This window comes from Erpetoichthys calabaricus, chromosome 1, assembly GCF_900747795.2.
Source record: "Erpetoichthys calabaricus chromosome 1, fErpCal1.3, whole genome shotgun sequence".
Taxonomy (NCBI): Eukaryota; Metazoa; Chordata; class Cladistia; order Polypteriformes; family Polypteridae; genus Erpetoichthys; species Erpetoichthys calabaricus.
In genome coordinates this window covers 239,012,729-239,038,900 of record NC_041394.2, presented here as the reverse complement: position 1 = coordinate 239,038,900, position 26,172 = coordinate 239,012,729, and the positions used below count along the sequence as shown (strand labels likewise).

The 26,172-nt window shown below is 42.1% G+C and overlaps 1 protein-coding gene across 1 annotated transcript in view; it reads left to right on the top strand.

Annotated features, from left to right (window-relative positions):
- The window catches only part of cog5 (component of oligomeric golgi complex 5), a 507,949-nt gene that overhangs the window by 481,323 nt on the left and 454 nt on the right, over positions 1-26,172 (top strand). Inside the window, exon 21 of the mRNA XM_028812938.2 lies at positions 691-770. Coding sequence (XP_028668771.1) covers positions 691-770 — 80 coding nt within the window. The remainder of the gene's footprint in view (positions 1-690; positions 771-26,172) is intronic.

Below are 26,172 nucleotides of genomic sequence, written 5' to 3'. Positions count from 1 at the left end.
CCTAGTGTCCCAGTAGCAAAACTAGAAACACTCCAGCCCATGAAGGAGATTCCAGAGAATTGAGCTCAACGGAGAGTTTAAAGCTGCCTTGTGCTCAAGTTTTAGCTGAGTCTGTAGTCACGAGCTGATTTCCTGGCAAAGTCTCAACTGGCAGGAGAAACATTTCAAGGATGGGAAGTGAGAAAGGATCTGGACAAGATTTTGGGATGGCTTGTTGGACTTAATGTCCTCCTCTCACTTGTCAAACCTCTTATGTTCATATCTTCTTGTGGGATAAGCTGTGCTTTCTGTGACCTTTGAAGTGGGTAAGTGTGCAATTAAGGCAGCCCGAGAAAAACAGGGGGACTTTTATTTAACTTTGTTCTTTTTTGTCTCACCATAATTTCCAGCATGGACTCTTGTAACCTGAAATTAGTTGGGAAACTAAAAATTAAACAATTTGATTTGAATAATAGATGATGGTATGATATTGTTGGATGACTTATTATTCATTTTTTTGTAATGTAAGCTATAAAACCAATAAAGATTTGAATTAGAGAAAAATTAAAAATAAATAGTAAAACATGCTTTTCTGCCTTGTTGTTAACTTTTTGCATTTTCATAATCTTAGTTAACGTGTGTGTCCTTGCATGTTTTGACAACTGACTACTTTACCCTAAGTCTTGTGTTATTTTAATATATTAATCCCAGAGAGCAGAATGGTCCATTGCCCGCTACTCCCAATGGCTTGATGATCATCCTTCTGAGAAAGATCGACTGCTTCTTATAAGGTAAAGTATCTGTCTTATTAAAAAAAAAAAAAAGGTTTACTGGATAATATTAACAAAGTTGTGTTATTGTGAATGGAATCTCCTGGGCACAAGTAGTGCAAATAGCTTTGTTTGATTGATGAAAGTTGCTTACGCAAGTCAATTTATTTTTCAAATAAATGAGGCTGTTAAAGCATCTAAAGAATGTTCTGGATTGATTAGTTTTAGGGAAGAAATTGGAATTTTTATCTAGGTGCTATGTCATGTAATGAATGTAAAGTTTGTAATATGCATTTTTATTGGCGAATTTTTTTGCAAATTGCTTTATAACACACTAGGTAAAGACATACTTTGAAATGAGGAAACCACTGCCATTTTCTTTGTTTTTTTTTTTATAGAAAAATTTTATTAGATTTATTTATATTCTTTGGCTTCCTGAAAATCATTCAGATTTTATCAAACTAAAAAATACTTCATGAAAAAGATATGTCAACAAATACAGATGCAGTGTATAGTTGCGCGGTAGGCACATATACAGTACAAGCACAGATTGCATGGTCCATGTCAGCTGATGTCTGTTTGTGGCATTTTTCCAACTGCTCAAATAGATTAACATACCTGTAGAATGCAAAAATCTAGTATCCCATTTGTATGAAATCAACTTAAAGATGTTTTTCACTGTCACAGTCCTTTTTACTTGTGTTGTGTCAGAAGATGATTAGATTCATTGTTTCAGTTAGTTACTTTAGTTTGGTTGCCTTTCACCCTGCAAACTTTCAAGCAAACCAAAACATAACAATAAACACTGTGGGTATGTCATGGACTTCTTTCATTAAGCAGAAACAGTTTCTTGCCAATTAAAATCATGATGGAGAGTCAACAGCAGCATTTGCAGACGTTTTTGTGGTTTGTTTACCAGACACAGCTCAGTGGTCACAATGAGTACATGATATTTATATGCTACTTTGCATACTAGAGAAAGGACAATGCTTCACCTGGTGACTCTGTAGAAGGTGGCAAGTTATACTAAGAGCATGCATTGATGTGCTTCAGTGTCACTGAGGCAGTAGACGTACCAGGTGACTTTCATCTGATCGTGTTGCATTTTACTCTCAGGTAGTCTACTATATGACCATATCTTCTCTTCAGCTTCTCAGATCACATGTCTACTGTGTTTAGGCCTGTAAATATGTGTAGTAGTGTTCATTTTGCAATATTTGATTAACAATTATTATATTGTATCAAAGTTAATGTGCCCCCAAATTCCAACAAAGAGCAATAATACTGAGAGGATGCCTCTTAAAGTGTAAGATGGGAGCGTTTCATCGTTGACCACAAAGGGTACTGCTATTCATTTCTCATTATTTCTCCATGTGGTTTGATCAACTTGTCCACAAGTGCCTTTGCACCTTTTTTAAACAGGGTCAACTGCAAGACAATTATAAAACAGAGAGAGGGGCAATCAGAGTCTGAATCATGCGTTAGGTTTATGTGATTGACTTGTGCGAACTGTTTTATGTGAATTGTGTGTTACTTACTGTATGCATGTATGTGTGCATTCATTTCTATACTGAGACTACCTAATTACTGGCAGCTTCGGCACAGTATGACTACCACAGCATGCACAAAGCTTACCCATACTGCACAATATTTCCTGTAATTAGATTGGTTCTTTGTTTGATTACACTCATACCTCACATGAACCACCAGAGTCTGTGTAGTACCAAGCTGAGACCACCATTTTAAAATTGTCTTGGTCTGTACCAGAACATTATTGTCATGTTCATATCTGTCTAAACAAACCAGACTTCAAAGGTCGGAACAACTGCTCCAAACAAACTATGTATGAAAACAAACTTCATTTTTATTATTATTATTATTATTTTGCTTTGTCCACAATACCACATATCTGTAAAAGGAATATCAGATAACTGAAACAAAAATCTATTTAGCAATGTGCAATTTAAAGAAACAAATGTTTTATAAGAATTAAAAATACTTGTAACATCCTTCATATAAGTTAAGAGTGTCATCCGAATAAGTTGACATACCAGGACATGGCATTTCAAACACATCCAGCACCATATATTAGGCAAAATGAAGGAAATTTATCAAGGAAGCACAGCAAATCCCTCTAGAGAGGTACTGAGAATGATGTGCGTCGTTCAGCGACTAAGGACTACTTGGAATGAAACTGATTCAGTCAGTTGTTGTTCTGCAGGGTCAAGACCACTTACTACCTTTTTCAGCAGTTCTCTCCGTGTGTCCTGTTATAAGGAAAAGTTGCCCAGAAATACAGGATGACAGACACATCTCACAGAAGAATAGTAAGACTTGCGGATGGAGATCCATAGTTGTGATCAGTAAGGACATTTAGTAGAGAGGTCATTCACCCTTCAGTAGGCAAAGAATCTTTTTTGACATACAGTATATTCCAAAAGAATGTGACTTGTAATTATCAATATCAACTCAGGTGACACGTGTGGCCTAGTTAGATGTCCCACTTTACCTTTGCTAGTTGGGCTATTGAAGCTCATTGGTTGACATTGGCAGTTCCATGAGATATCCCACCATAGCAGTGCTGGTCATAATGGCTTGCTTATAAACTGATCACTCAGTCCTAATGTTCTGCTGTTTTTTATTAAACTGCTTGTAAATGTAACTTTTTGGCAGTCATAGCATTATTTTTTTGTGAGTCACCCCTCATACAGGTAATCTACCAAAGAATGATAATGGTAATAAGCTTTAGCTAGAAGTGACTAAGTGATTACTGGAGTCAGCCATTTCAAAGTTCCTCTAGTTCATCTTGCTGTTTAGTTCTGAATCATCTCCTCTACAGCCTACTGTGATTCTTCCTCAACTACAGTCTAGTTGATACTAATCATCTCCCCAGTAAAATGGAAAGTTGGAATTCCAGCTGTAAAGTATCTTCACGTCGATGTGGAGGTGTGCCACAGTGTACTTGCTGAATGAATGAGGAGTTTTTTTTTTTCGCTATGACCTTCATCCTCTCCTTTAGGAAAAGTATAAAGTTGTTGAGATTGATCAGACAATTCTAGCATTGTTCTCATTATTATTTTTGCATGTCTGTATGTATTTATTTGTTTAATATTCATTCATGGTTTTCTCATATGAAGTCAATATGTTTGTGACATCTTCAAGGGTTGCCATTGTAGAATGGTCTACTATAAAGCCTTGCATTGCTAAGGACCTGTGCCCTTATTCTCTAAAGAAATCTCTGCAGTTTATTTGCCAAAAAAGTAGAACAACAACTTTATACCAGTTAAAAAAAAAAAAGAAAAGAAAGTTGTCTTAGATCACAGTGTAATAGGTAAAACTTTGCCATTAATTTAATCCTGGATGAATAAACACTAATAACTGCATATTGTAAGGAATTCTCAAATGAGACTGCAAGTTAATTAATTGTCATAATTCTAGTAAACGTCTTGCTAGTGTTTGATTGAAATGTCTGTTCAATTAGACAGTCCGTTAAAAGAAAAGACGTAGTGATTGTCACCAACCAGGAACACGACATATGTCTCGCTGAACACCAACAATAGAAACATGGGAAGGTTGGGCTTGCTGTCCTTTGGGTCTTAGACAATTGTAACATTTGGTCTTGGGAATGTGTATGTATTATTTGAAAAACTGAATTTAATTCAGCAAAACAGTATTTGAGTTATGAATAAAAATAATAAAGGTGTCGCTAAATGTAGCTGCTAATGATATACAGTACTGTGAAACATTAAGTGCATCCAATGTAAAGGTGTATATTCTTCAACATATTTGATTGTCATTTCAACAATGTTAATAGGTAAAACGTTATCGAAATGAACAAATTACTCTTTGTAATCTTTTATTCAACAAACGTGTTATACATGTCAAAAAAATAAGTTTAACTGTAACTTCAAAAGCTATAATTGCCATTTTTGGCAAAAATAACTTCTTGTGGGAATTTCTTGTAATTATCTATCAGTCTCCTACATATAGACATGTGTGTCTGTGTATGTATATACAATATATGTGTATGTGTGTATATGTGTATATATATGTGTTTATGTATATATATGTGTTTCTGTGTATGTGTGTATATGTGTGTATATATATGTGTTTATGTATATGTGTATGTGTGTGTGTGTTTTCCTTACAGAGTTCAAAACCAGATATAGTGTCTCACTTTAATAATATGAAAAATTGGAAGAGAAAAGTGGCATTAACAATGAGTTTTATCTCTTTTGTCTTGTCGACATTGAGAGATAGATTGTTGTCTTCACACCATGCAGACAGCCGTTCCACCTCATCTCTGTATGCTGTTTCATCATTCCTACTTATCAGTCCCAGCACCGTCGTATCATCCGCAAACATGATGATGTGGTTGGTGTTGTGCGTGGCTGTGCAGTTGTGAGTCAGCAGCGTGAACAGCAGTGGACTAAGCACACAGCCCTGTGGTGCTCCAGTGCTCAGTGTGATGATGCTGGAAGTGCTGCAGCCCATCCGAACTGACTGGGGCCTCTCTGTCAAGAAGTCCAGGATCCAAATGCAGAGGGTGCTGTTCAGGCCCAACCTGCTCAGTTTTACAACCAGCTTTGGTGGGATGATTGTGTTGAAGGCAGAGCTAAAGTCTATGAATAGCATCCTGATATATGTTGTCTTTTTTATCCAGATGTGTCAGGGAGAGGTGAAGGGCAGAGCATATGGCATCCTCAGTTGACCTGTTTGAGCGGTATGCAAACTGAAGAGGGTCAAGGGAGGCAGGGAGATTAGTCTTTATGTGTGACATGACTAACCTTTCAAAGCAGTTCATTATGATTGGCGTGAGGGCAACTGGTCGGTAGTCATTCAGGCATGTCACTGATGACTTCTTCGGCACTGGTATGATGGTGGTCGACTTGAAGCATGCTGGGACTGACGACTGGCTCAGAGATGTGTTGAAGATGTCTGAGGACACCAGCCAGTTGACTGGCACATTCTTTGACCACATGACCAGGTATGTTGTCAGGTCCTGCAGCTTTGCGTGGATTGACTCTGGATAGAGTCCTCCTCACGTTAGTTATGGAGAGACAGAGTGCCTGGTCAGTGGAGGGAGGTGTTGCTTTTCTCGCAGGCTCTTTGTTCTGCGCCTCAAACCGTGCGAAGAAGTTGTTCAGCTCATCTGGAAGGGAGGTATCACCATTGCTGCTGTGTGGGTTGGGCTTGTAGTTTGTAATTGTCTGAACGCCCTGCCACATACGACGTGTGTCTCTGGTGCTGCTGAAGTGTTTGTTAATCCTCTGTGCGTATGCCCACTTAGCTCTCCTTATAGACAGGTTGGCTCTGGTCACCCTGAGGGCGGCCTTGTCTCCAGATCTAAAGGCTGCATTTCTGATCTTGAGCAGCTTGTGCACTTCTCTTGTCATCCAGGGCTTTTGGTTGGCTCTTGTGGTAACATCCTTGGTAACAGTAACATCCTCTATGCATTTGGAGATGTAGCCAGTCACAGAGTCTGTGTACTCCTCCAGATTGATGGAGTCACCATCCATAGCAGCCTCTCTGAAAATGTCCCAGTCTGTCAATTCGAAGCAGTCTTGGAGAGCTGAAACAGCACCAACCTGCCACACTCTGAAGTTCTTGCGGGCTGGTTTAGTGCGCTTCAGCAGGAACTTGTATGCAGGGTTCATAAAAACGCTGATATGATCTGAACAGCCGAGGTAGGGGTAGGGTAGGGCCTTGTAGCGCTCGTGTAAACATTGTCCAGACAGCTTCCCCCTCTAGTGGCAAAGTTCACATTCTGGGAGAATTTTGGGAGAAATGACTTCAAGTTGGCATGATTGAAGTCTCCAGCAATAATTAAAAATGCCTCGGGGTACGTCATTTGCAGTTTGCTGATGATCTCGTAGAGTTCCGCTAGTGCCTGGTTAGCATTTGCGCTAGGCGGGTGGTAGACGGCAACCACCAGCACGCAACTGTATTCCCTCGGCAGGTAGAAAGGCCGACACCTTACTGATAAAACCTCTATCAGCGGGGAGCAGTGTCACGGAACTGAGACCGCGTTCATACACCACTCTCTGTTCACATAAACACACAGTCCCCCCCCCCACCGTGGGTCTTACCGGACAAAGAGGCGTCTCTGTCCGCTCGGAAGATGGTCAGTCCGTCTAGCTGGATGGCCGAGTCTGCAATGTTTTCTTGGAGCCATGTCTCAGTACAAATAAAGATGCAACAGTCTCTCATTTCCCACTGCAGCTTTATATAATCCAGCTTGTTGTCCAGTGATCGGACGTTCACAAGCAGAATAGATGGTATCGCAGGTCTGGTTGGGTTAGTTTTTAGCCTTGTGCTAACACCGCCGTGTTTACCTAGTTTTCTGCTTCCGATCACTGCACTTGCGTTTTCACCAGCTCAGCTTCTCAGGCTGCCGAAGTAAGCAAAGGCTGCAGAGCGTCTCTGTCACTGGATATTTCGGCGCAGTTTCTTCGGAAATCGAGCAGGATTTCCTGCTCGTAAATGTATGTCTGTGTACTACTATCACTTAAATCTACTTTTTTACTTATACTAGTTGACAAAGATGAACAAAGATTAACACTAAACACAGCGGACTCAGGAGCTCTGTAAGCCGCAGTCTGCACGGGCACCGCCATTATTGTATTGTATATATATGCTTTGCAGTTGGTATGTGTTACTTTTAGTCAAACACAACATCTGACATCACATCCATCCAGGGTGTACTATTTCGCTGTCCCCATTCTTCATTGGGTGGTTTCTGGAAAACTTCAGTTTTGTGTCATAATTCTTTTTTTGAGAACAGATGCTTCTTCCTTGCATGTAGGCCATAGTTGTTTGGTCACTTTCAGAAGGCTGACGTTTCCATTTAGCAAATGACTTAGGTCAAACTTGCCTGGGGTTCTTGTAGACGTCCTGCAGCACCTTCTGTGAAGTCCTTAGGTTGAATTAGATGGGTTGCATTGGTTGCATTGCTTGTGGTTTGGAATTTTCTCTATTTGCAGACGTTACTTCAGGCAGTGCAGTAATGGCCTGTATCTTACTTAGAAATGGCCTTTAACCCCTTCCCAGACCACAGGTACCAATAACCTACCTTCTAAGGCTTGGAGTGATGTAGTCACATACCTGAACTGCTATCACAACTGATGAACCCTCCAAAGTACTCTCCAATGATGTTCCAATCATTTGTATCTGTCTGGGTGCATCTAATTCTGGTTTAGACATTTGCTACAATGATAAAGGTGCAGATGTACTGACCTTTCATAGAGGAAATTAAATTTTTGTTGATTTTAAAAGTACAGGTGAATGCAAAATGTGATTTTTTTTTCAGTGTTATTATTAATAGATCACCTTATTCCATCACTGTTATCATCAGTGATCAAATATTCCCATAAATGTAAAAAAGGCAGTCATTTTCATGAGGTGCACTTGCTTTCGCACACCACTGTATGTGACAAGAAGCCTTATAAACAGAACAACATTTGTTTTGGTTTCTGATCATTCGTATTTTCTTTGGCAGTAATTGTGCATCTCCCTTTCTGCCTTCTTTCTGCTCGGTAACTACAGTATCTGCTTTCCTTTGTCCCTTTCCTGTCCAGCTGGTTATAGCATCTGATTGCCTGACTATTCTGATTTGTTTAAAACTGACCTGATCCTCAGCCTCTGGAGAGCTGGGACACTTTGTCCTTGCTGCTGTTCTTTCTGTAAATCCTGCACATAACTTGCTGTCTAATAAGTAGTCATGCAGATGAATTTAATAGTCCAGGGATGGTTTTTCCAACTATTGTGTGAAATAAAGATCTTAGCTGGAGTGTGCTGTAAATGACTGGCTGAGCGGTGTTACTCCTTCCACAAAGGAGATCTTTTTGCCCAGCCTCTATATTACTCGAGCAATTGTCTATATGCTTTGTCAATAAGCACATACTGCTTTTTCAAAATGGCTTATCCAATTTCATGTTTAAAAATTCCAATCTGCAACAGCAATCTGGCTATGGCTGCTTTTTGTCAATAATTTATTAATGTTAGAAGAACACAAAGATATCATAGAGCCAAGTGTTTTCCTTGGCTTAAACTTTGTTTGTCGCTGTGTTTGGCTTGTCACTCCCCAGTAGGTCATACTAGACTCTCATCAGCAGAGAGTGCCTGCATTCTGACAAAATTAATTCATTCTCTTTGTACTCCTTTTCTTTTTTCCTTCCAAATGTGAAGTGTGAGTTGTTTTTCTGCACGGAGGTTATGTTACCACCACAAGAGCAGTGGCGTTTGTCATGGTTCTAGTGATCTTTATTTTATGCCATCTTTCTGTGTCTATGGAGCTCAATCAATACAAGAGTTTAAGGTTTTCAAATCTTAACTTGCTTCTTAGACATGTCTGTTTTAATGGCTTACAGATTTAATGGCAAGTGGCTTACAAAATAGAGTGCTCTGTTCTTTGCAGTTTGTATAACAGGCAAGAATTATATGTTTAAAGCAAAAGCAAAATTGTTAGTTTTCCTTTAAACATAAGCAGTTTAAAATGTAAAGATGGATACGAGAGAGTTACTCTGTGTGTCGGTTTTTGCAGTATATGCTGTAACTTTTTTGATTAGCAACACTTTTTGTCTAACCCCAAACATTCAAACAATCTGCCTCCATTTGTTTCTTAAAAATATTGTGTACTTCTATTGCAATGATTTGCACACATAAAACAGAGCAGTACTCTTAGTCTTTACATGTGGCCTTTGCCGCTTTGATTCTTGACTTTGGTGGGCTGTAAACAATGTGAAGAATAAAGAACAGTCTGTTAAAAAAATAAAAAATACAAGCATTTAGAACAATCTGAAATGCCGGGTCAGCTGAGGTAAGTACCTGCAGCCAATCATAATAAGATATTCAGGGCTGAGAGCTGTACATATACAGTATTCACTGGAAGGTTCAACAGCAGAACATGCAACACTGTTATCTGCACTAGAATTTAGAAAGCCTCGTTACAGTTTGCTAAAATGTCCAGAGGTAAGCCAGTAGAGTTTTGGGACAATGCGTTATCGGTCCTGTGTACAGATAATCAATCCTCTTGTAAAGTAATGGCAAGGGGGAACTGCAGATGATCCATATTGATTCTGGTATAACAGCTTCAAATGCATGACTTGGCCTGGAACTGACTTACTTGCGTATATTCATACAGTATTTCAAAACTGTATCAGCAAAATTACTTCAGAAATGTACACAACTATGTTCGCCTATGTACAAGAAAAGAGTGGACGGGTTAACTAACTGTGTCAGTCTCTCAGATTTAAATTTATTCCATCCTGCCCTTCAGCTTGTAAGAATGAGGACCAGAAACAACATAAGATAAGATTTCCTATTCTTTAGTATCGGTTTTAAATAAAATTGTTTATCTCGGAGTTTAAACTGTGACAGATTTTTTGTTTTTGTTTGTCTCTAATCTTGGAGGGTTTTCCATGAAAGACAAAGAAAGAGTAACCTGTGGATTGTCAGATGCATGCACTCTAGATGAGTTACAGTCCAAGAAGGGAGATAACCTTGAAACATTCAGATATGTCTGCTTCACAGTGGTCAAAGTTCACCTGCCATTTAGCACACATCTCCATCTTCTTCAGTGGAAGCAGGTAATACCTGTACAGATGTGAGTCTCGGTCCTTTGTCGGTTTGTCTTGACAGGGCTAGGGAGACAGAGGATAGTCATACCACCAACACTTATTTGTTACCTGAAAAAGCTGGTACAGTAGATGCATACAATATCTTTCATACTGGTATATCATCAATATCCTGAGAACAAGAATCATTTTGTGTTTTTGTATTTGATGAGCCTTGCATAAATACAAAGCTATGCCGTAGTTGTAATGTTTATTGTAAGCCATCTGTTAGAATGAATAAACTCTAACAGATATAATTAGATAATATATGCATAGAAATGCATCCATCTTACTAACCGAAGGTTGTAAACTGGATATGGACGCAGGGCGCTGGGCACATCGAGGTGCACGTGCACTACCGCCCGCTACAGAGCAAAAAAAGAAACGAGAGGATTCGAAGGTTGTATTACAGTACGGACGGAATCCCCACAGGTCCATGCTGTGACAACACGCGCGCCTACAGCGCGCTTGCGAAAGGAGTCACGGCTCAAGCCAAACAAAACACAGAAACGAGACTACGACCTGTGAACTACACCTGGGGTAAAGCGTGCACGCCGGGTTGTACGGCCGCCCGGACGCGACTGCCCACACCACCGCATATACCTTCCATGATATGTCTTTACGCAGCGGCTTCCCACCAAGGCGCATATAGCGCTGTGGCGCTCGCCCCACTGTCAGACGCAGCGGCTTCCCAGAGTCAGTAAGTGGCCCCCAAACAACACAACCTGTTCAAGCAGTCGGTGTCAGCGAAGACAACAGGTGGCGCCCAAATAACACAGCGTAATGCGCCGTGGCGCCCGCCCCAAAGTCAAACACAGCGGCTTCCCAGAGTCAGTAGGTGGTGCCCAAACAACACAACCTGCAAGCTACACTTGCTCTAATCCACTGTGCCAGTAATATAGATCACATAACGGTCACAGACTCTAACCCAGTGGCTTCCCACACTCAGTGGCTGGCACACGAACACCACAACCTGTAAACTGAACTTGCTGTGCAGAACTCTGCCAGCAGTCGGTGTCGGCACAGGCAACGGGATCACGTCTCCACAAAACGAGACCACTTTACTACAGATATGCTTATGTAGTTAAATGACATTTCCCCAGACGCACCCACCCTCCATTATATCTCATCCATCCAGATATCGGACGGAACAGAAACTGATTGTCATTCTTGGATTTCCGATTCGCTAGCGAATCACGGGCTTACTAGTTCCAAAAGATACTACATTGAAAATGTTAGTACTCTGCATGGATTTTCATAACAAATGATTTAAGTATTGCAATAGTTTTGAGTTGTGGAGGCAAAGAAAGGAAAGACACAGTTGCTCTTTCATGACACAGCTGTTAGTGTGCCTACTGTGCCCACATTAAAAGAAAAGAGAATGCAAACACCAGCGTACCAAGAAATGAAAGGTAATGTAAACATGAGATGCACACGGGCCAGTGTCAGAGTTTGCAATTACCTCAAGACGTTCACTTTTAGAAACACTTTTTTAAACACGGTAATGTTATGTTGCACTTTTATAGTGAAGAAGGTAAAAAGCCATTGCCTTTGGCCTTAATCAAACTACTTCACAGGTCAAGATAGTTAATGATAGACGACATTTTGTAAATGTTTCTTATTATAATTTTTCTTTTGTTAAGGATACGTTTTCTCTTTGCTCTAATGTAAATACAGAGGCCACTCGAAACAAAACCGGCCATGTGGCATGAAAAGTTTACTGTGCTTTGGTCTGTTGGGAGGAAACCAGCACCCAGGGTGAGAGGTTGTTGAGCAGGAAGACAAAATACTGAGCTATTGCACACGTCTGATCTTTTAAAATGGCTGAATCTCATAATATTGGCATATTTGTTTAAAAATAACATATATAAACTGTTTTACAATGGATGTATAATTGCAAGATGCAGATGAATACTCGACCACTGTATTAGCTTAAAAAATGGATGTATTTAGTACATTTTTAAGCTGTTCCTCCGTGTCCCATAGACTGCACCAGTGTAGGAGGGAGTGTGACCCCAAGGCTGTCTGAGAGGCATTTAAAGATTTTGGTCCAGAATGATGTTAATTTGGTGCAGGCCAAAAACATGTGACCTAGTGAAGCTGGAGAGCAAGATATTTTTGTTAATTTATAGAAAGCCCTTTACTTTGGAGCACAATTTCATATGGCAAATGCATATATACGTAGTATGTTTGTAAAGAAATAACTTTGACTTGAAGAATACCAGCGTTATCCTTTAATCCAAGCAATGAAGGAGGTACAGAAAAAAATGGCAGGCAGTGCTCAGAGCATTCATTCCTGGCAGATCATGCAGAGTGTGATGTCTGTGCAGAAGGCAGGTGTTTATAAATCACTTGTCGTAAGAACAGTATAACATTGTCCATATCTTCTGAGGATGGACTAAGAAATGGGGAAGCTTTCTCTGCTTTGCATCACTCGATTACATTAAGTGACAGTCTGTCGGCCCTGATCCTTGTGATCTTTGCACCTTGCCTGTGGCTGTTCTGTCAGCAGCCTGCCTCGTGATACCTTGAGGCGACTGATTGGGTCACTCTTCATCTTTAGTTCCTAGAACTAATTATTTAATCAGTCACTACTGACTGATATTTGACTCTATTGTATGTTCTCACTTTGTAATTATAACTGTCTTCCAGATCTCCTTCAACTCTAGCAAATACAAAAAATTAAAAGTTCAAATAAATTAATCAGATTTGCAAATGATGTTATTGGCTTTGATATGATAATCATATTTTGTTATCTGGCAATAGGTTCTAGAACATTGGTTACGCCTAACTTTAAGCAGTTTTTATATACTATATATGCTGTGTTGTAACACAGAAGAAGGTATTACTAATAAGGACAGGATTGTTGTGAGAATTAGAAATTTGCCAGGAGATGAAGGCAAAAGGGCAATGCAGACGATAAGTCACAGGTGCAATGAGGGGGGGAGTTTGGGGTGGAACCAGAAAGCTCAGAACAACGAGAAAGTCTTTTTAGGGGTAATGAAGTAATCGTTAGTCTAAACAGAAGCAGCCTGACACTGAACTGACTGACAGTAAGTAATGCAAAGGGCCTTTTTTCACCCACGGGGGGGGATTTTTACCATTTTTTACAAAAAGGGACCAGTGACGCCACACGTCCCAACAAACTGCAGTCACACGGCGGCAACATGAGAAAACCTGTATTGACAACCCCTAGACAAAATGGCAGCACCCACGGTAAAACAGAGGATTGTATTAAAACAGTCTTTAAACAAAACATACTTTCAAAATGAAAGTATTAACTAAAATTTACTTTCTGATTCAAAGTCTTACAAAAAATTCTAAGTCTCAAAGAAAAATGTATTGAGTTCAAGAAGAACAACAAATGGATCCTTCTTGACTCTCGAATGTGAAAACAAATCAGTACATTTGACACACTCAGTGGGTGTTAAACAGTTATGGTGATCATCTCCGTCTATCCATCCTACCAGATACTTGTGCTGCCCCAAGGAGCTGCTCCCTGGAGACACCTTCCGAAAAACTGTCCACCGTGTGGCTACAGCTCGACCTACTGTCTTTGTGGAGGCTCTTTTGAAATAGTCACTGAAGTCACTCTCCATTAGTTCCACATGAGGTTCTTATTACAGGAGGACAGCAAGCAGACTGCTCAGACTAGACAAAGAAAATAGATAGGAAACATACGCCACGACAGCCAGAGAGCAATTAATCACCTTACAGACTCGGTTAACTTTGAGAGTTACAAACGTAAGGAAAACAACTTGCCACCTGACCAAAACATCACCATTTTCGGTTGTATCTGGCAGCCATCCTGTGTCCCGTAGAAAATAAGGTAATGTAATAATATAATGTTAAAACAGATATCCGTCCATCCATTGTCCAGCCTCGCTTATCTAGAGCAGTATAATTCAGTACTCGGTCAGTAACGCTGTGTCATGGGCAGATTTATTTTTAAGGCAGGTTGGCAACCACTAACAGAGTGTAAAGTGAATGGCCAAGACTAAAGATTGAATTGGTTTTGAATGTGGCAGGTCGACTTGTTTCAGATTAGACTCCTACGAGTCCATTCCTTCTCTGTGAGGTCACTCTTATGACACGCCTCCTATTCCGGGCCTTTCCTAGCCTCGTGTGTATGGCTGAAAGGGCTCGCTTGCAGACGGCTACACTGCTGACTTGAAATGGTGCATCTGATTGGCAGCAGTCTTCACATACCCACCAGCATTAAAGCAATGGAAACGCACTCGACTCCATTACACTGCCAGAGCCAGGCAGTTCTGAGGGCAAAGGGGCATCAACTTATTATTAATAAATCTGGGAAGTTTTGGCACGTTTCCTGTGTGAATGTTTTGGTACAGTTTTTGAGGTATCTTTGTTTAGACACGATTATTTTAGAGATTTATACTATATTTATCTGTTGTAGTTAGGTTTTTTTTTTTTTTTGAATACTGTCAGTTGCCAGTGACAAAATAATCTGTGAGATTTTGTCCAAAATGTACACACAAAGAGGCAGACAAATAACAAACGTCTGAGCCCTCTTGTGAAAATATGCCGAGCATACTTGTCACTGGTGTTCCTCTCTCCTGCCGAACATTTAATCCAAAGGCCACACAACAAATGTAGAGCACATATCAAGGGAAATCTACATTTGTTGTGTGGCCTTTGGATTAAATGTTCATTTTTCATTTCTTAAAATTTATTTTACCAATCATATGAACATAACACTAGGTAAAAACAAATACATTTACAGTATGTAAATTACATGAAATTTTGCAAAATATTTGTTCCGATCTGCATTCCTATTGTGTAATCCCTCAGTCATCTGCTCATTTCTGGCTGCATTTGTACTGATTTTATGTGATTAAAGTAAAATATATGGAGAGTTTTGAATTAATGGCCACCTCTTTGGTCCTCAGGATAGGTTCAAGAAATACTCATATTTATTTAACTATATATTAGTATTTAAATACAGTAGAACCCCTGGTCATGAACGTTTCCGAACATGTACAAATCGGGTTGCGATCAAAAAGTTTGCCAAAATTTTGCATCCGTTCACGACCACACGCTCTGGTGGCGAACAAAAACACGGGCGGCCAGTTTCCCTGCGCACGTTCATACGCGCCAATGATTTCCCATTTTCATTTTTTGCATATACTGGGCCTAACAAAGCAGCTAATGTTGCAAAAGGAGTTACAATGTTAACCAAGCACAGGCCTCAAGTGCTGGAAGAAGTGGAAAAACTGTTGCTAGTGTGGTTGAACGAGAAGAAACTTGCAGGGGATAGCGTAAGCAAGGCAATCATATGTGAGAAAGCCAGGAAGATTCATGGTGATTTGCTGAAAAAAAATCCTTCTTCGAGTGGCGAAGGTGAGGAATTTAAAGCCAGTAGAGGATGGTTTGAAAAGTTTCACAAGAGAAGTGACATTTAATTTTTTTTCCGTGTTTAAAACTCATTAAAAAAAAAGTGTTTTTAGCGAGCGGTTGGTAGCGCTGTAGCTGACGGTGATTTATTTATTTTAATACAAGAGATCCCAGGAACGTCCCCAGCCTTGGATCGACCCACACACACTCACGACAAGACCAATAAAGCACACTGGGAAAGCAAACAATTAAGAGTATAATGAAACACAATTAACTAAATGAAGACAGTAATACCACCCCTGACCCCTTCGGCGATATTACATTTAACATATATACACACACACAAACACCACACAGCAAAGTCCATGAAACCAAACCGGATGAAATGTGAAGTGACAAAGTTAAGTCCAGCGATCTGTATGTTGAAAGGATGACAGTAAACACAGTCCTGCCGGTAGTTACTGAAAGGATGAAATCGGATGGATGGTTCAGGAGCGCTCCCTCTTCCGGAAAACCACTGAATCCAAACGCAGTCCTCAGTGCACAGGTAGACAGTGATCCAGACTCCAACAAACGAATACAGTCCAGGACACAATGATTAATTAAAGTTCCAACAATAGCAGGCAGCACGACAGATAAACGCAACACACAACGCACCAAACAAAACAAACTTTTCTCCTTTTGCCCTCTGCCCTCCTTTTAACTACCTTTGATCACCTTTGACCCCAGCAGCCCCTGAAAGGACTGCTGGGAGATGCAGTTCTTATTTAGTAGCACTGCTACAGCACTATAGCGCAAACTCTTACAATGTTAGTTTTCTCTGTTGTTCAAGGTTTTCTCAGTGTTATGCAATGTTTTTACATTTACTTTACTATTACGCTGTGCATTCTATGGTATTATTAACTATTTTTGTGCTTAAAAAATATATATTTACATACAGTTCGTACAGTCTGGAATGGATTAATTGTATTTACATACAATCTTATGGGGAAATTATGTTTGGGTCGTGTCCAGAGTTTTGGAACGAATTATGGTCATGACCAGAGGTACCACTGTACAGGCAAATTTACACCATACTGTCAGATCACACCAGATTATCCTGTAGAGCATTTGATGCAGATAGGACTGTAGTCCTATGTAATGTAACAAAAATAATTATCAACCTGGCCTAGGAGATACAGACGTGACAAAATAAACTTAAACGGTCAATATGACAATAGATCTGTAAGTCTCTTCGGCTGTATTGCTTTCTTTTGATTGGCTATCAGTACAACTTGTTCTACTGCTGCACAAAATATTGTCCTCCAATGTTCATTCCCATTTATGACTTGGCTGATTACACTCTTCACTTCTGATTCTCCAAAAAAAAAAAAAAAAAAAAAAATTATTTCTTAGACTGATAGGATGCTGATACTGCATTATATGCCTATGTTAATGAGTATCAGTAAATGGGAATCATGGGTGAAAGTTTAAAGATAATCATTTGATTTTATTACATTTTGTGATTATTTTCGGGCAGTCAATTGTTTTTCAGACACCTCAGCGTAATTTACAGTTAGGTCCATAAATATTTGGACAGAGACAACTTTTTACTAATTTTGGTTCTGTACGTTACCACAATGAATTTTAAATGAAACAACTCAGATGCAGTTGAAGTGCAGACTTTCAGCTTTAATTCAGTGGGGTGAACAAAACGATTGCATAAAAATGTGAGGCAACTAAAGCATTTTTTTGAACACAATCCCTTCATTTCAGGGGCTCAAAAGTAATTGGACAAATTAAATAACTGGAAATAAAATGTTCATTTCTAATACTTGGTTCAAAACCCTTTGCTGGCAATGACAGCCTGAAGTCTTGACCTCATGGACATCACCAGATGCTGGGTTTCCTCCTTTTTAATGCTCTGCCAGGCCTTTACTGCAGCGGCTTTCAGTTGCTGTTTGTTTGTGGGCCTTTCTGTCTGAAGTTTAGTCTTCAACAAGTGAAATGCATGCTCAATTGGGTTAAGATCAGGTGACTGACTTGGCCATTCATGAATTTTCCACTTCTTTGCTTTAATAAACTCCTGGGTTGCTTTGGCTGTATGTTTTGGGTCATTGTCCATCTGTATCATGAAACGCCGCCCAATCAATTTGACTGCATTTAGCTGGATTTGAGCAGACAGTATGTCTCTGAACACCTCAGAATTCATTCGGCTGCTTCTGTCCTGTGTCACATCATCAATAAACACTAGTGTCCCAGTGCCACTGGCAGCCATGCACACCCAAGCCATCACACTGCCTCCACCGTGTTTTACAGATGATGTGGTATGCTTTGGATAATGAGCTGTTCCACACCTTCTTCATACTTTTTTCTTGCCATCATTCTGGTAGAGGTTGATCTTGGTTTCATCTGTCCAAAGAATGTTTTTCCAGACTTGTGCTGGATTATTTAGATGTTCTTTAGCAAAGTCCAATCTAGCCTTTCTATTCTTGAGGCTTATGAGTGGCTTGCACCTTGCAGTGCACCCTCTGTATTTACTTTCATGCAGTCTTCTCTTTATGGTAGACTTGGATATCGATACGTCTACCCCCTGGAGAGTGTTGTTCACTTGGTTGGCTGTTGTGAAGGGGTTTCTCTTCACCATGGAAATGATTCTGCGATCATCCACCGCTGTTGTCTTCCGTGGACGTCCAGGTCTTTTTGCGTTGCTGAGTTCACCAGTGCTTGCTTTCTTTCTCAGGATGTACCAAACTGTAGATTTTGCCACTTGTAATATTGTAGCAGTTTCTCGGATGGGTTTTTTCTGTTTTCGCAGCTTAAGGATGGCTTCTTTCACCTGCATGGAGAGCTCCTTTGACCGCATGTTGTCTGTTCACAGCAAAATCTTCCACATGCAACCACCACACCTCAAATCAACTCCTGGCCTTTTATCTGCTTAATTGATAATGACATAATGACGGACTTGCCCAAACCTACCCATGAAATAGCCTTTGAGTCAATTTGTCCAATTACTTTTGAGCCCCTGAAATGAAGGGATGGTCTTAAAAAAATGCCTCACATTTTTATGCAATCGTTTTGTTCACCCCACTGAATTAAAGCTGAAAGTCTGCACTTCAACTGCATCTGAGTTGTTTCATTTAAAATGCATTGTGGTAATGCACAGAACCAAAATTAGAAAAAAGTTGTCTCTGTCCAAATATTTATGGACCTAACTGTATATCTTTATGATTCATGGGGTTGCATGATAAGATGCTGATTATGTAATCACCGTAAACTACCATTTACTGTGGTGGATTAAACAGGGAACAAGTATCTCCATACTTAATATATAGCACTTACAGGGCAACCATGCAGTACAATTTCAACTTGTTTTCTGCAAGGTCACAACTCAAAAAAGTGTATTTTTCCGAGCGAGTCTTGCAGTCAGGCATTGCTGTAATTAAACAGGAGTGGTCTGAATTGTCAAAGCGTGAACTTGCATTAAGCTCATCCACATCTCGTTCCCGCCAGTTCGGGTTCATCTCTCGCATCCTCAGATTTTCTATATCCAGGTATGACAATGATGATCCTACTCAAAGCATCTCTACACACTTGCGAGCTAATGAATTTGGAGACGTCCAGAAATATAAACAATTTAAAGTCTGCATTCGGCATGTAGCAGCCGTCCTTGGTTGTCAGTTAGGTTGGTTCTGACTGAGGAGTTCATTTGTATTCATTTTGCAGATTTAGGATAGACAGCGATACACTCATTTTCTGATATGTGCCACTTGCAGAACAAAAACTTGGATATATTCCAATCTACTTTTAACTGCAGGGTGATTGCAGCCAAAGTGACTTGTAGAGACTCCGACATAGCCACTAGGAATTTTTTCAACTCGTTTTTATCATATTGACATTTCTATTGCATTGCTTCAGGACTGGGGACCGGTGACTCTTTTGATCCCCAGTAGACAGCACCTATGTGTGTGGACATCTAACAACCCGGAGCTGGGGGCCCCCATGCAATACATAGTGTACAAAGCTGCAACCAAATAAATAATAGAGCTGGAAAATGGTTTAAATGTCAGCTTTTCGCTCTGCCGTGATAAGGTAGTGCCTGCACTTTTGGGAGGTGATCCTCTATTTGGACTTTCTGGCTTCCCAAGTAGTTTGTTTGTTTCAGGTCTCAGTATCTTGTGCCTTGTATTGAGCTCTCTTTGCAGCTACAGAAGTTTTTCAGGACTTGAACAGATAGACGGACGTTCTTTTTAGCCATCTTAAACATGGCTGCAGAAAATCAGAGATCAGTCGACTTCTTAACTAGGACGGCACACTTCTGTCAGATTTCTTCTCTTTGATTATTCAGTTGAGCTGATCGCCTGGCGCCCATATCTTCCGGATTTAGCACTTTGTCTTTCTTCAGTGAAGAGGGTCTCTCTTAGCCTGGTTAGGTAGCCTCAGAGACGGAGTCCCTGCAGACATCTTATTCCTACTTTCATGAAGTTGTTTGTGCCTTAGAGGGAGTGCTGGTTGTCTGCTTTGCAAGTGTCTATTTACCGTGAGCAGAGGAAGCCTACCATCATGGCCTTCGTGAGTGTTTTTGTATGTCCGTCAGGCTGTTGCCTAAGCCTGTGCCAAGGTCATGTTGGTTTTTTAACTAATGCAAAAAGAGGGAAATGCCCGTTACCATTGTTGGTTAATTCTGTTAGAGGCCGCAGAAAAGGTGCATTGTTTTGAAAAAATGAAAACTCAAATCTCTCAGTCTTCTTGTAAATGTTAGTTTCTGTTTTGCCATGATGAAGATAAGCAGAGACCACTTGATGCTATTGGCGATACCACGTCACCTATAATCTTTGGAGTAATAGTAATAGTAATTCTTTGCATTTATATAGCGCTTTTCTCACAACTCAAAGCGCTCAGCAATTGCAGGTTAAGGGCCTAACAGAGCAGAGTCCCTATTGGCATTTACGGGATTCGAACCGGCAACCTTGTGATTGCCAGTGCAGATCCCTAGCCTCAGAGTAGTTACCCTGAATATGTCAGATTCATGAGATAAATGTCACCAGTGCTACATTCAGACCAAGAAGGGCTGCACGGTTCAGCCATGTTGGCTTTTCTTTTTGTCTTTAGGAGCTGAAAAACAGAAAGTTCTACTTGAGGACTTTAAGAACAGACCGTCTGGATGGCCATGTTTTTTGTTTTTATTTTTCAGTTTATGAAGGCCGCTTGAGCTACGTGTGTGTGATAAATTATCAGGTGAGGCGTCTGTTTTCCTCCGCTCTGGAATCGTAGTTTTTTGAGTATTTCTCCAGGGCACTCACTTTTAATGACCTCCATCAGTTTCTTACAAAGCTCTGCCAGCAGCCTGGCACTGTGACGGCCGTCCCCCTGTTTGATGTACTGGACACTAGGAAGGAAAAGAGCTAAAGCTCAAATGGCTGCACGCATGAAAGATGATCAGATACGCTATAGGAGTGGTGCTTTGAATTTGAAATCACAGTTTAGAGTATTTGCTGACATAATCGGCTTTATGCATCTCACATCATGTTCCTGATGGGTTCCTCCTCCGTGACTGCTAACTTCTGGCCTGTGCACTGGTACCTGCTGGGGTCTTCAGACAGGTGGCTGTGTCTGAGAAGACTTGCTTACTTAAAAGTGGCATGTGTTGCATCTCGTACAGCTAGTCTACAGTCACAACGCAGTGGCTTCGCTCCCATGATGCTGTAAACCTCTAAGTGCACTGCATCTCTGCACACCCCCAAACAGTACATCAGGAGGGCTAGGATTAGTTGTGTCAGGCCACTACATAAGGGACCTTTGTGGGGTGGCCATAGCTGATCTGTGCCATAAACAGTGCTGTATGGATGATTGTGTCAAGCATGCCCCGTTGATAGAACGCACTGACCCATCTTGAATCTGGAACTGCTAAATGCAGTGCCCCTTTAGCAATGTCACCTGCACATTGTGTCACAGCCGCCTGCCTGACACTCATTATCAGTTCCTCAATCTGCCGATCAGGGACAGCATCGATGACTTGGTGCCAGAAACATGGTGTAAGCTTGGCTTCAAGATGCTGAAGGTCACAGAGGAGTGTTTGAATTTACGGTCCTTTAAAACTTTCACAGTATCTCGGCTGGCTCCTGTCTAATAATAGCCTCTCAACACTTTGGTATCTCTGGTATCCTTGTAGGTAGTAACCATGCAGCGTATCGGCACGTGACTCGGGTCCTACAGTCACTTCTGCATCTATTCTGGGGACTTTCAGGCTTCTGTGCAATGTCAGGGTAGCTGAGAAGCTGTCTGTCCACAGTGTGCTGCATGAAGCCCACTAGAAAGATGGCAGCTTGTGACTCGACTGACACACAGGAATGAGGCAGGGAGGAGACAATAAATACGTACGTAGTGTCATTTCAGTCCTTTGTTACACACATGCCCAAGTGTACATACTTTCACTTGGAAACTCACCCCAGAAAGCAACATTGCTAAATCCCAATATTATTTTATATTTGTAGCGTGTCTTCCTCTTTCCACTTCCATGTTCCTCGCCTGTATCACACTTGTGCTCTATTTTATGCCCCTCTTGCTTTTCCATTTCTATCTCTAATGTCACCACCCATCTGTCTGCCACACGGACCTTCCACCCACCGTGTTGTTGGCTCACACGCCTTCATCACGCACGTCCTGGCTAGCCCTTCACTTTGATATAACAGAACCAACCTGTGCCAGGGCTGACCTCAGAGCTCCTTCATTCCTTCCTGTCTTCCAGTACTGCACACACTTCAGAACATTGATACGTCATCACCTGAATTGTGATCCCACCACCGCACCAAACTGTTTCTTGTGCATAACCGAACATTCTGTTAGCCTTGTTAATGGCTTCAGAACACTGCTGAGGAGTTGATGGCTTAGTGTCCACTACGCCTCCTAAAACTTTCTCATCAGATGTACTTTTGATTTTCAGACCTCCCATTGTGTAATCAGATCTAACATTTCTTCTTCCCACATGTAGTACTTTCCATTTACTGACATTGCATTTCATCTTTGAACAGCACACAGATGTTCTTCCACCATAACTCTGCTCATGGTTTTCAGCCAGTTGCCCCATCCACACTGCACCTTCTTTTAGTTGATCACAAGCCCACTTATGAAACGTTTTAAACGCTCGACAGTACTGAAGAGGCTTTGCTTACCTGGAGGTCAGGCTTGTGCTTGGAGATCAGAGCCCACCTTGAGGTGAGGTGACCACACCAGTCTGATTTGTTCTTTCACATGCGTCTCAGCCCAGCAGACTGGTAGGCGTCCTTGTGGAATGGGTATCTCGCTGGACCTGAGCAGTTCATCCACAAGTGTCAAAACAGCAGTCAGCTATGAAACGGGGGCAAAAATGGCTGAAAGAAACGGCACACTACCATCTGGACTCATAGTGTCAAGCCAGCAGGGTCCCCTCCTCTTTCTGAACTCACACTTTATTCATTAATCTGTGTGACTCAACTAGACAGACAGCTGTCACCCACTGGGCGAGAGGAGACCCCAATGATCATGGTGTTCATCCACCTGTCCAGGTCTTGTAAGACATGTGGGGGTTATGTAACTGTGGGTTCACATCAGTGTTACTTTACTCACTCCCTCACTCACCCTGAAGATGCCAGACTGGGTCACACTCTTTCAATTCCCCAAATCGGAGGGCGTACCCACTGAAACAGCCCAGGCGGCACCCTACATAGAACTTTATTTTGTTCTTTTCCTCTCTGTGATGTTGTCTCTTCTCCCCTTCCCACTCTCGGCCCACCACACTGCACTTCATCTTGTAGTTTTGCCCTGGCTGCTGCTCTCTAATGATCTGGTAAGGACAGCCAGAGGTTTTCCAGGTGAGGGAATCAGAAGTTTTGAGGCGAAGTAGTCCTGCTGACTAATCATGGTGCTTAGTGCTGCTGTCACCTACAGGTCCCCCTTACCATCACCAGTGGCAGCCTTCCCATGACTACTTGGGGCAGCAGCAGCAGATACTGACAGTGCACTCTCAACCTCTGTGGCATCGACTTGCACTGACAAGTCACCTGTAAACAGCTGCTAGACCTCCACTGAATTGGCAGACCACGGTGGAGCCCCCCCACAAGGCCCAGCCAGCTGCCCATCTTTAAGCTGCTGCTTGCCACTAAAAAGAGTGAGTCAGTCATGTGAATGGTGGCCATGAGTCAGGCACACAAAGTCACAGCTCAGACTGCACCAGTGACTTTGTCACTTCACAGTTCCCAGCAGGTTCCCCTGCCAAAGGCCACCTCTTCTGATCTCTGCTAGAACACTGCGGGCGAAAAAATGAGGCCTTCAGGCTGAACTTACATGAAGATAAATGAAGTGACGTGCGGCTGACAGAAGTGTGGCCCGTGTGTCACACACCTAAACTGAGCAAAGAGCCAGCGGAGGGCCACTCACTCCTGTCAGCCTGTCTGTGGTGGGCCTTTGACATCCCTGCTCACAACTTGTGTTTGTTTACAGACCCCAATGCTGACTGGCCAGCGTCTCTGAGTTTGCATGAAGAGTGACGAATGGCTTTAGGAAGGAGTTAGGAAGAAGCTTTTCAATTTTTTTTTCTCTCCACTGCCTTCTTCACCTGCTCCATGTGACCCACCCTCTCCTTAGGGGGTCTGTCCTGTCTTCACACCCAGCCATGTGGTCCTTGCAGGTGTCTGATACAAACAGGGGACTCCATGTCTCCCTGCCTCTCTCCGAGTTTATCACTGAAGCTTCACTTTTTACCGTCACATCCTACAACTGTTGGTGGTCCTGAGATGGGACCCCTTACAGAGTACCTCTGCCTCCTTTCTCAAGGGGACACTGCCTGAGTGAGCTCAGCTGGATTGTATGGATACAGGAAATGTGTTGTCTGCGTAGACTCGTCTTGAAATGAACCATTTGTGGTATCCTTGGCCTCATAGTAGCACAGGGGTTGATGGGGATTTGATCCTGGGACTGGGACAGGCAGCAGCACATGCTGAAGTGCTCCGTTAACAGTAGGATAAAGGAAAGTCACCAGGCTGCTTTACCATTCAGTTAGAAAAGGCAGCAGAGAAGTTGGAGGAACGTGAAGCCTGAAAAACGAGACTTGAGTGATGAGCCGCGCTCTCAGCCGCCATGCGTGCTGTCAAGTTTGTGAAAAACTCAACTTGCAAACACCTGCCATGATGGCCCAAAAAGAGTGACTTGTGTCCCCAATGGCCCCTCCTTGGTCACGTTTGAGAGCGCAGTGGGGGGGTAGGGCACTTAAAATGTGCCTGCTGGGCACAGTGGCAGCCTGCTCCATCCCCCAATGAGAATGCATCGTAGACGTGTCCAGCCTTTATCAGGTGGTTCAAGTGGCACTGGTGTCACAGAGCTGCATCTCACATTACTGGGGCAATGTTAGGGGCCACACATGGTGACACGTCTGCACAGTACAGCGGTCCTGTGAGTACGTGGCACTAGCATTAAGGACGACGCCACTCTGTCACACCGCCATACGCCAGGGGGAGCGGGACAAGACAAATGGAAATGGAGGAGCAGCTCACTGGGGTACACCGGGGTGAGGGACGATAGCACCAGGCCGCTGTTCATTTAGGGCTTCTTTCTCCTCCTCCTCTTCTTCTTCTTCCTCCTTCCAGTTCACATAAGCCTCCTGTACACGACTTTCATTACTGTGTAACGGCTCGCAGTGGTGGACATTTATTCTACAGTAGATTTGGTGTTTTGGGGGGCACTGAAGGTAAGCTGGACCTTAGCGCTTGAAGCCTGTGGTTGGGGAATGATTGTCCTTTTGCCTGCTGTTTGTCAGCTAAACGTTCTGGTGGACGTTGTGGTGTTTTCCCTTGTTTTGATTAGGACACTGCTGAGCTCCATGGCAGGAGTGCCAAAGGCCACAGTGTTTCCATTAAGCTGGGCACTCGCTACCCTTGGCCTTTTAAATGGGATGTGAACTTGAGGTGGGCCAGATGGCCACATTCACATGCCATGGTTGATATGAGGTCAGTGTGACATCAGGCCACCAGGTTATGTCAGGCCAGTCCTGTCCCACTGGTAGATTTCACAATGGGAGGCCACAATTCCCAGAGCACATTAATGTGACAAACAGGTCACCAAGTTGGCAGGTCATTTCTCACCCCACTGAAGTTATTATGTCAAGAGGCAGTGTGGGCTCCAAAGGGACAACAAGTTAGTCAAGTAAGTTTGGGGCCTGAGCCTATCCCAGCAACACTCTGGTTCAAAAAAAAAAAAACCCTTTGCTGTTTCCTAGTTTGTGCCAGCAGCTCGTACACTCGGCCACCCCCAGAGAAATCCACTTCACAGAACTCGAGGCCAGCGCTGAGCTGATAAAGCAGTTCAGTCAAGGAAGGCTGCTGGGTTCCTGTTCACTTGAGCTTTCCAAAATCTTGTTGAGGTTTGTCCCTTTATGTGTGGATTCATTTGGTTGAACTGATCCCAGGTGAGCGGTGGGCTTAGTGTGCAGGACCAGGCCTCAT